Source organism: Aquila chrysaetos, chromosome 22, assembly GCF_900496995.4.
Source record: "Aquila chrysaetos chrysaetos chromosome 22, bAquChr1.4, whole genome shotgun sequence".
NCBI classification, from domain to species: Eukaryota; Metazoa; Chordata; class Aves; order Accipitriformes; family Accipitridae; genus Aquila; species Aquila chrysaetos.
In genome coordinates this window covers 16,328,267-16,339,149 of record NC_044025.1, presented here as the reverse complement: position 1 = coordinate 16,339,149, position 10,883 = coordinate 16,328,267, and the positions used below count along the sequence as shown (strand labels likewise).

General features: G+C 41.6%; 1 protein-coding gene and 1 long non-coding RNA gene across 5 annotated transcripts in view; one reads left to right on the top strand and one right to left on the bottom strand.

Moving 5' to 3' along the window:
- Nucleotides 1-10,883, bottom strand: part of ADAMTS2 (ADAM metallopeptidase with thrombospondin type 1 motif 2) — a 190,130-nt gene that overhangs the window by 7,005 nt on the left and 172,242 nt on the right. For all 4 annotated transcript variants that reach the window (XM_029997583.2, XM_029997584.1, XM_029997585.1 and 1 more), the window contains 6 exons: nucleotides 9,375-9,538; nucleotides 8,034-8,193; nucleotides 7,220-7,352; nucleotides 4,649-4,856; nucleotides 3,645-3,774; nucleotides 2,516-2,605 (listed from right to left, as the gene is read on the bottom strand). In XM_029997583.2, coding sequence (XP_029853443.1) covers nucleotides 2,516-2,605; nucleotides 3,645-3,774; nucleotides 4,649-4,856; nucleotides 7,220-7,352; nucleotides 8,034-8,193; nucleotides 9,375-9,538 — 885 coding nt within the window. The remainder of the gene's footprint in view (nucleotides 1-2,515; nucleotides 2,606-3,644; nucleotides 3,775-4,648; nucleotides 4,857-7,219; nucleotides 7,353-8,033; nucleotides 8,194-9,374; nucleotides 9,539-10,883) is intronic.
- The window catches only part of LOC115333983, a 26,832-nt gene extending 15,949 nt beyond the window's left edge, over nucleotides 1-10,883 (top strand). Inside the window, exon 4 of the long non-coding RNA XR_003920999.1 lies at nucleotides 9,758-10,883. This is a non-coding gene — a long non-coding RNA (uncharacterized LOC115333983). The remainder of the gene's footprint in view (nucleotides 1-9,757) is intronic.

Genomic DNA, 10,883 nt, shown 5'->3' with positions numbered 1-10,883 from the left:
GCTAAACAACTGAGATGATACTGCTGGAAATAAAGAACAACTCCTTCCTTAGGAACCTAAGAATAGTACCTTGGTTTTGGAGACATTTTCAAACCAGTCTTTAAGAGCTGGAACTGTTCATATCTGCATGCATAACTCTACACAAAGGACTGCATGTGCCCATACAGCTTTATATGTATTTTTACATACCACGTAGAGTCCCCTTTGAACATTTTGCCTTGTGTTGCATGACCTTAATGCAAGCTTCTCCAAATGGCTTGCAAAATAAAAGCCAACAGATAGAACATTTAAATGTAGTTTCAACAAGGCAGATCTGGTTCTTGGCTTTGTAAGAATCACTAAAAGCACCTTTAGAAAAATGCCTTTTTTTCCTATCAAAAATATGTAATGTCAAGCTTAAAAATACATGAAAATAAAAACGCATTATGTAGTATATTTTGTGACATCTGATAAGTTATATAAATAAACTCTGTAACTTATGAATGTCAGAATGAAATTTTTATCCTCTATCCAAACCAAATATCCAGATTTGCTGAACTTTTATTTATTTTTACTTGCAGTATGCATGACAGACTGGAAGTATATCTTCAAAACATCAGTAAGAAAAAAATAAATCAGTTTCACAGTCACTTTGGTACACATTAGTCTCATAAAAAAATATTGAAAAGCAAACTGAATTGGCACATCTTTAATATTATGTTAAATACATACAAAACACTAATAAAATATCCCTGATAAACCAAAGTGCATATAGACATAGTGCACAATGCCCAGATACCTTATTGCACCATTCTCTATAGCCACCCATCTCTTGAAACATCACTAAACATTGTCTATTTAAAGGTAACAGTCATGAATATATTTATACAGTTAAACACCAATTATTTTACATAACAGTATTCAGTGCCAGATACGTGTCTTTGCTTTTTCACCTTGTCATGTAAATTGTTAACATGTTTCAGGAAATTATCATATTAACAGCAAAATTTAAATATGTGATCACATGATAATGACAAGTTTGAAGTGCTACACTGTTGACGACCCAAAGATTCAAAAATGCCACTTTTCCAAAGAATATGATCAATGCAATAAGGTAGTAATTTGCTCCAAGACTGCAGTTTTAAAGTTGATACGCTTCTACTATTGGTACTGACTGTCACAAACAGGTTTATGACTTGTGAATTCCAAATCTTCCACACAAACACGGAAGGTGAAGCAAGAATGCCAGTTAAATTTCAGTAAGTCAGGTCACAATCCTGTCTTGATGAAGATATGGATATGCACTGTGCAAATTAACCTCGGATTAAATTTACTGCCTTCTAATAGTTATCATTCAAGTAAAAACACTCCATATGAAGATTAACTCAAGGTACCAGTGTACTGTTTATATTTAAAGCTGGATCTGGTAAATTAATGCCATTTACATTTCAACATTAAGGCATTTTTCTAAAATTCTTCTTCTAAGCAAAAAAAGCAATAAAAATTGAGGTAATTCTGTAGTAGTTCACACTGTTATGTTTGCCAGTTGACACATCTATAGAGCATACACACACACACACACACAACCGTACCAGTCAAGTCAGACATGCACATGGTGAAAAAAGACCAAAGATGTAATGACTATAAACAGCTCCGTGCTGAGCAGCTGGAGACATCGTAGTCGATGAAAACATCGTATTGCCTCCGCCAGGTTAAGAAAAACACCACCACGCAACCTTCAACATGGACCATGCCTGTTCTGCTTCGGTTTTGTTTCTAAAGTGAAAGTACGCAAAACTGGCAAAAATTGTGCGACGGGAAAAATGAATGCAGCTTTTCTCAAGGAAAAATATTTCAAACCACCACCAGGAGTTTGGCAAGAGCAGACGGCGTCATAGCAGCATTGAAAATACCGACAGAAACTGAGCTTCTGCTTCCCAGTGAGCCCTCCACAGGTTACAAACATGAATGTGAGGGTCAGGAATAAAAAATGAGCAGCAAGGGTGAGTAAAGCAATGGCACCGCAAAGGAAAATGGAATGAAAAAATTCTTTCACTCATCAGACTACCCTGTCAGCGAACTGAAACTAGAGAGTAATGAGATTTAGGGTTTTTAGATAAAGGAGAACTTCAGCACTACAAGGTGTCATTATTGTGATGTGATCACATTCACAATAAGTTCTCAGTTTTGCTATCAAACTGAACATCATGAACCAGTAAGAGCCTTTTTTCACCATCACCAAGCAACAAGCAAACTGATCCCAGCTCCCTTTCAGAGGACTGCAACATACTGTGGAGATCCAACTTCACACATCCAACACTTCAAGACCTCCACCACCAGTGCTACGCAAGCTCCAGAGAAGAAAGACACCGAGCACCAAGTGCCTGGTGTGAAAAAAAGATTCAGCCCAAGATTTAAACTTGGCAAAGTCAAGGGAACTTTCCGCATAGAGAGAAGAAGAGAGCAAAAGGCAAAGTCCACATTCGATGTGGCATGCATTTAAGGGCAAAGGCAGAGTTATAAATGGGTCTTTTACTTGAAGATATTTTCTGGATGGGGTAGTCTGGATCAGGTCTTGACAGCCATTGTATCATGTAGGTTTTCTTTGAAGGATCAGAAACGTTTCCTTGAATAGAGGAGAAAAAAGATGTAACACAACATATGTTAGCATTAAATAGTTGACCTGTCAGAAGTGGGCAAGCTAAGAGAGTGAGCGGGCTCCGATGGTGAAGGAGCCTGGGGAAGGATTATGACCAGGCTGTCTAGTTTTGGGCAGAGGGTGCTGTTTTGCCACTTTGCTACAACTTGTGCCCAGCACTTGACAACCAACACTGAAGACAGCCTGAAGGCCAGTTCTCTAGCAGTACTTCTCACAGCAGCAATAAGTATGTCCTAGGATTCATCCAGTCTAGTTTAGTTATGCTGCCTCTTTAAAATCTTTGTATTGGAGACCATAATTGACAGCTTGGTTCTAATTAATTAGGAATCAAAAGCTACCCTGAGAAATACATCAGGAATAAAAGAAAAATATGAATTACTTAATAATAGGAATATGTAAAATGATCTCACAAATATCATTTGCAAACAGCTGAAAAGCTAACAAGGATAAAGGCATTAGTGTCCTGGATTAAGTAGGAATAAATTCATTATAGCTTAATAAAATTGAGTTAGATAACCCCTGAATATAACTTGTGCTTGACAGAACGGAAAAGAAGCCTGGAACTGTCACTGGAGATGGGGAAAGCAAAGAGGCATCTTTGTACATGATGCCCTTGATTAGCCACAACCCAGCAGCCCCCTGCCAAGCCCAGCACATCTCAGGGGCGCAGAGCCGGACTCAGGCAGCGCTTCTCACCCAGGGCAGCTGCTGTCTGCTGGCCGGATCCAGCCATCACCACCGTGCTGAGGTCTGCCCCAGCCCCTTATGCTGCACTGGGGCAAGTGCTGGTCCCCACTGTGAAAAGGGAACAACCACGTGCCCAAGAAGGCCATCGGCCACGCAACAGCTCTGCATTTGGAAAGTCTGCTCCAAACCAGGGCTATGGAGAACTGCACCCCAGGCAGACATAGCGCACAAGTATAAATTTGATGAAGGCTTTTCAAATAAATGCAATCAATATAATTTTTTCAGCAAGTAATATATGCTAGAGAAGACAAGCACTTACTTGGACATGGAGGTAGTCTGCAAATCCTTACAGTCTCTGGTTTATTTTCTTTACAAAGGCCGATAGCATTGTCCCTGGTCCGGCACAGGACCGGGCGATCCTGTGTGCCGTTGCCACAGCTGACAGAGCACTGAAAGGAGATGCACCAGTTAGACGCCAAGTCACCCTTTGGAAACAATGGATTAGTTTTTAAATTTTAAACCACTGCCCTTGATTTGAGCCGACAGAGTACATCATTATTTGAACCACCGCAGTACCTACAGTAACTAAGCAAGAGGGAGAACCACTGCTTTCTGTGGTATACCAGCAACTGTGAAACACTCCAAGAAAGAGCTTATGGTCTGAGCTCCTGACACTTCTTATGGGAGTCACCGAATCCTGTTTTGCCCATAGCAATAGCAAACAGAAAAGGTAGAATAGAAGTTTGCTCCATGAATAGATTCACTGAGTTTCCTTAGGAAACTAGGTGAAAAACTCTGTCCTTTAGTTTGGTGACAGAACCTTACGAGACTGAGTAGCTAAATCTGCTGAAGGCCTTTACATCAAAGATGCTCGCACCTTTGAATCTCCATGAGTGTTGGTACCTAACTTCCTTCACAGTGTCTGACAACTTCAGTCTTCTTTATTTGAAAGAAAATAAAGCAGTGATAAAAGAACTAATCGCCCTTCTCTCAGCTTAAGTCAACAGGTAAATGACTGTGAGCAGAATAAAGAGCAGGTAGAAGTCAGCTTCCGTGATGCTGCCATCATATACGGGTGGCTCAAGGGGTCTCGATCATCCAGCATCACTGCAGGATGGCTTTACTGGCTGTTTCACTACCATCACCTCTCCATCTAACTCACTTTCTGTGGCATTAGTAGCAGTGGAAGCAATACACCCTCTGTGTAGGTATTAGTTTATTGTGTCAATGCATTTGAATAGACAGCATGGAACAAATGCCAAGATTTTTTCTCCCCTGCATTATAAGAAATTAATTGCTTGAGACCTCCAGAAAGAGACTGACCTGTGACCAGGGTCCTATTCTCCACTGCGCTGGGCAAAGCTCTCGGTTGCAAGGCCTCCTGCCTTCTGGACGGTCGTTGTTGCAGTACTTGGTATGAACAGACCGATTTGTATTATCGTGTAGGGGTTGGATACATCGGACAGATCGTACTTGATATCCTGTTTTCCCACAACTTTTGCTGCAAGGCTCCCATTCTCCTGTAACCCATCTGGGTTAGTGAAAAGAGAGTAAGTTGAGTAAAATTGTCTCTCTCCTAAATTAGGTGAGTTCAAACTGTCTGTTGAACTGTAACTCCGAAACACAGGTTTAACGGGATGTTAACACTAGTTCTGATACAGAAAAAGAAGATATGAAAAACCACAAGCAGCTACGGCAAGGGTAATTTGACCATGCCCCTGAAAAATTAGTAATACAACCCAGATCTTTAAAATTACTCTTTCTCATTATCTCTGAGATAAGCGTTATTCTGACTTTGCTTCATTTGCTTTGATTTTAAGCTGGCCCTTCCAAGACTGCACATAAAAATATGGTTGTTTTTATGTCAAAAGCAGTCACCTAAGGGTGCTGCTGAGCTTCCCAGGTCTTGGTGCATGAGCTGTGCCTTGTCTCATCATGTAGCACGCACCAGCCGTCCCCACAGCTGGTTCCCACAGAGTGAATCCAAAACATCTGGGCTAGAAATGCAGCTCCAGCCTGGCCCATATCTGGATACTCCATGGACCACATCCCTGGCTGTGCTAGACACCATCTGCTGAAGCACCAGCAAACCCATCTACACAGTCAGTGCCACGTGTGCTGAGCTTGGGCAAATTGGGGTCCTCAGCATCATAAATGTTTGGGTTTGGGGAAGGCAACACTCCACTGAAAATCAGAAGGTCTGAGTTCATAATGCGTAAATCAGTTTGGCCACTGAAAAATGAAACCTATGGTTTGTAATGTGGTGTAGTTGAAAACTTCGCTGATCAGCCAAACTGGGTCTAGAATTACACCTACAAATTGTAAGGAGCTTAGAGAAGAGCGACACGGACAGACAGGACCAGAGGAAATTTATGTAAACTACTGAAAGCTCAGATATAATCAAGTAAGTAAAGATAATACAGCAGTCTATAAATATTTACAGAATGCAGAGATCTGCAAGAAGGAAGTATTTTTCAATGTAAACAGTATTCATGGGATAAACTTAACCAAAAAATATATATAGTTTGAAGAAATATCCTGAGTTTGAAGCAATTGTCCTAAAGTACTCATAAAATACTGGGTTTAGAAATAGTCAAGAAAACACTTGAGTTAAAAAGTAAAGTGGTAATTTCACCCAACTTCTCTTTGTAGCCTATTGAAATTACACAGCTGTGGAGGAAGGTGAGCGCTGTGGAGCACACAGCCATGAATCCTAAGGTGATTTCTGAGACAAAGATGATTTTTTCCCAGCAGTGAAGAAGCAGTATATTAGTGTAGTGGGTGTCACAGAGCTTCATAAAATCTCTTAAATAATTGCCTCTCCTATGTACAAGTACAAAATGCTCCGACGCCACTCTATGGAAACAGAGGTGACTGAAACATTCAGGAATCCAAGTACAATTTAGGATCCTATTGAGTTTTTGTGGTACCTGGGTCCAATTATATTTGCAGCTGAAAGAAGAATACAGTCCTTTCCAGAGTGCCTGAGATACAGTTAGGTCATTACTTCAGTTTTCCAATAAATAAATGTTAAACCCTGACCCATGCTGAGTTTATGGGGCGCAGTTTCTTGACTTTTCTCTCTTTCAATTCTTTTTTGAAAGGAAGTTAGGAAATACTGTGTGGTATGTTCTACTTATTTGCTGTGCTTCCTGGAATCTAGACTTGGTCCCCAGAGATAAAAGCTGGGATCAACATACTCCTTTCTTGTTGCAGTAGCAACACGAGGAATGTATGAGTCCTACACGTGGCAAGAGTAACCTGCTGCCAGTCAAAAAAAGCACCTGTAAAATGTGAATTATAATATTTCTAACACTTGACTAAGTATAGCAAAAATGAAGGTCCAACAGGCATACCGTGCTGTACAAGGGCAGCCAGAGAAATCTAACAGGTCAAGTATTTTTCCCTGTGTTTAAATGTCAAAAAATACGCTGTGAACTTTAGGAAGGTTTGGATTTGAGAGGCTGTGTGACACTGGTTTTCTTATGTAGCACTCTGTAAATTTGTTCTTACATGGTTAATTCACACTGTGTAAAATCAACTGGTACAAATTGAATTTATGTCTATTTTTTATTACCTCAAGATGGCCTGAACACAAATGTCTGGATCAAGACAGCACTTCTTTTCTAATCCAAATTATTTCAAAAGTAATAGGAACCAGCAGTCCCAGAAATCGTATGTCTACAAGCAGAATATAGCACCACATCCTCACAGTCCTGGGTCTCTGCAATGACGCACAGAGGTACTTAAGAGCCCCCAAGCTCAAGCAGCCATGTATCAAGTCGGAAAAGCAGAGATCAAGCTTAAGTCACCTTCTTTCAGTGACAAGCGCTAGCTGGGCACAACGCCTATCGCGGCTGCCGCCGAGCGGTGCTGGTGGGCAGCGATGCTTACATGGGCTGGGAGCACTCCTGGAGATTGCACACCCTGCGAATGGGCTTGGGCTTTTGAATCAACTCGCAGTAACTCCGATGAACCATCTTGTGGTCCGTCTTCCGCCGGCAGCCGTATTTTGTGAATTGGTAGCCTGAAGAAAGACACTGCTCTTATTTTCAGTACTGGCAGAGCTTACACAGGACTCAGGTTTCAAACAAACTGCACATACACTGTCAAAGGTTGCAGTTGGAACTACAGGTGAACAGACCACAAAAGGAACTGTAAATTGCACCGAATAAACACGTATTCATGTAGATTTAGCACCCAGAATCGCTCATCCCCTTTACTTTTCACTACAGGCTATAATGAGAAAACCATCTAGCATTTCAAGAACGTTCTGCTAACCTGCACAGCCACAGTGCTGCAACCTGACCATCAGCCTGGTGAAGAGCATCGGGGTATACGTCTGGCCTCAAAAGCGGGGGCCTTACTTTGCAAGGTCCACAGGATGCAGATTTACTAAGGGCTGCCCTGTGGCACCTTGAGGTTTGGCATCCCCGCAGCTTGGAGACCCTCATCCAAATCTTGCACATTTGTACAATTTTTCAGTTTCATAAACAGAAATCAGAAATGAGCCACCCCAGATCTGCCCCCAAAACCTTTTAAGTCAGATTTTTAACTCCATTCACTATTTATTTATTTCTTAACTTAAATAAAACCCTTCCATACTCTTGGTCTCCCTAACGTCTTGTGGCAATGAATTCCACATGTGGTGTTCATTCTTTCAGTTTTCTCTTAATCAATTTTGAATGCTCTGGGGTTTTGTTTTTACCTCCTCCACAAGGTTTTGAACACTGGGACCATTTCTTCAAAGCCCATTCATATGACACCGAGTCCTCTTCCAAAACATTATTGTTATCTACATTCAAGGAATCTTCATGGATCATGTACTTGTAAGTCAAAGATATCTTGGCACCACCATGAGGAATCACCTAGTAAGCAGAACAGATGTAGGGAAAAAAGATATGAAAGACTGATATCAGAAGCTATGTGAGATGACGTGAAATAGCAATCATCATGGCTCAGATATAAAAACATTCCCGGAGAGATTTAAACCTTTTAGCTGCACTCAACACTTTTTTTTTTCCCTGATGAAAAAGTATCTCTATCCTTATGACACAGAGTTTCTAAACTGCATATTAAGAAAGACTGTTGTTGATTTAGACTGATTTTTCTTGCCAGCATTGGACTGACTTCATGATACTAAATTTTTTCCACATCCCATCACAAAGGAAGGAAATGTTGTACTAAAATGATAATGGATAGTTCCACTAAAAGACAAGGAAAATTCAAATGCACAGAAAACTGAAAGCAGTGAAGAAAATTGCTTCTATTTCTAATAAAATACAAATATTCTTACGATAATCCTGGGAATTCTGTGAAGCTTCTTACTTCATCCTGACAGAAATATAAACTACTTAGAAAGACTTTTTGCTACCACACTGCACTAAGACAAATGCAAGAAAATGGAATTCAATGTGAATGAAGTGCAAAATATTGGTCCTTTGAAAACATAATATTTATTCCTCCTTTGACATTCAGCTGGTGTACATCAACACATTACAGCTGCTTTCAGAGGGATTCTGAATCAACCTACCCCTACTCATTGTAGTCTATTGTTTGCTGGTTTGCAATGAAAAAAGAATATAGTCGGGTGGGTTTGGGAACTGCAGAACTGACTGTGCCCTGACAAAGTGAGCCTGGAAGCACAAGAATCCTGCATCTGCCTTTGCAGGATACATTTTCAAAACATGCCTGGGAGGAGGAGCTATTAGATCTATCTGATAAAAACCACTTTGACCTTTTTTTAACTAATGCTCACGTCAGATATGATAAGCAAGCTGCAGAGTCTTTACACAGTGGCCATATTCTAGGCCATCCATGGGAAATAATGAGGAGAGCTGGTTGCTCAACACATACCCCTGAGTTATAACAGCTCTTGTACAGAGCAATGAATTAGGAGAAAGGAATTAAAATACATCTTCTATTGTCTTATAATTGAAGCAGATGTCTTCTTGTAACTCACAAGAGGAATCTAAAATACATTATAGCACATTATGGCTCTGTAACCCTGACATTGTGTTCCGTGGAAGATGGTTTTCATTTGACTTACCAGAATAACTATTCCATTACGCAGTGGCCCCATGGTCTGCACAGTTTCTCTATCATCGTCATTCCGATATTCCCACTCCACACCCATGTCAATAAATACTTTAGAGTCTGGCACATAGTTGTCTTCACTCAGAATGAACTTCCCCGTTTCACGATTTTTAATTGCTAGGAACAACACAAGAGAAGTGAATAGGAGAGGTTTGCTTCTCATCTCAAGTTTTGTTCTGCTCTTGTCCCAGTGGAAGAAGCAAAAAAGGCCAGCGTGCGTTTTCCCTCTGTTCCCTCACAGGTTTGGAAAGACTTTTTCAGGTGTTTCACTGAATTGCCAATGCTTTCCTGCACAGCTCCAGAAACATCAATCATCCTTTTTTTTTATTTTCATAGCCTGCCTTGCCAGAGAAATGAGGCCAGCGCGACTGCACCGCGTGCGTCCGTCTGCCTGCTCCTGACTAACAACTTCTGAATCCACTGGCCAAATCCGAGCCAATTTGAGAGCCGGTGGGGGTCCCATGGCTACTCAGCTCTTTCACATGTTGTAATGCACCTCAGGGGGCTGTTACTGCTCCATGAGAGAAAGGCTACTGGGCTAACCCCCAGCGGGTCCCCACAGTGAGAGAGAGATGCTAGAAACTGTATTAATTCTCTTGCTCAGATCCAGACCTGACACCGACCGAGCCCTGCTTAAGCTCCTGTTGCTTTGCAGGCGCCTGCCATTGCACGCAGTGCCCGATTCCTCTGGTTCAGCTGTCATCGCTGCCCCATCCTTCACCTGGAGAGACTTCAGCCACCTTTGTATTAGGACTCTTGGTTTTCTCCTGAGATGGAGAATTTGTTCTCCTCGTTAGAAGCAGCAGAGACTGTTTGTTATTTAACACCAGATTTTAACTCCCGTCTCTCTCTAGCAGCTACTTGAGCATCCTGCTCCCTCAGCACTGGCTTCGACAGATAGCAAGCTGTTCGTGTCCCCTGTGTATCGCTTACCCCACACCGAAAGAAGAACTTTGTCTGAATCGGCAAGCGATTGCTCTCCTGATCCATGGGGCCAGGCTGCACTAAGCAGCAAGGGAAGCATTCACTGCTGAGAAGTTGGGATGACTCACGATACAATTACCAGGCCGTTCGCTGTGAATCTACTTCCAATTAATAACAGCCTACTAGACACTGCTTCGCACTGATTACAGGGCACCGCGAGGAGCGGATTTCAATTACTTTCTAAGCTGCGGGATTGATCGGGCAGCCTTGCGTCAATACTGTTAGCAATGGGGCAGAATCTGAAACGGATTTGGATGTATCTGGGAAATGACTGAAGATGGGAAGCACGTTACAAGAGATGCACATAAAGATAATGCATCGCACCCCATAATGTAATTCCGCTCCTCTTCCAGCAGCTTTTACACATGCACATGCCAATGCAATGGCTAGGACACCAGGGAATACAGCACAGGGAAATCAAATTGCCAAATAAGTTTCCTAATTTAACATACTTAAAGGAGGTATGTGGTGTGGGAGG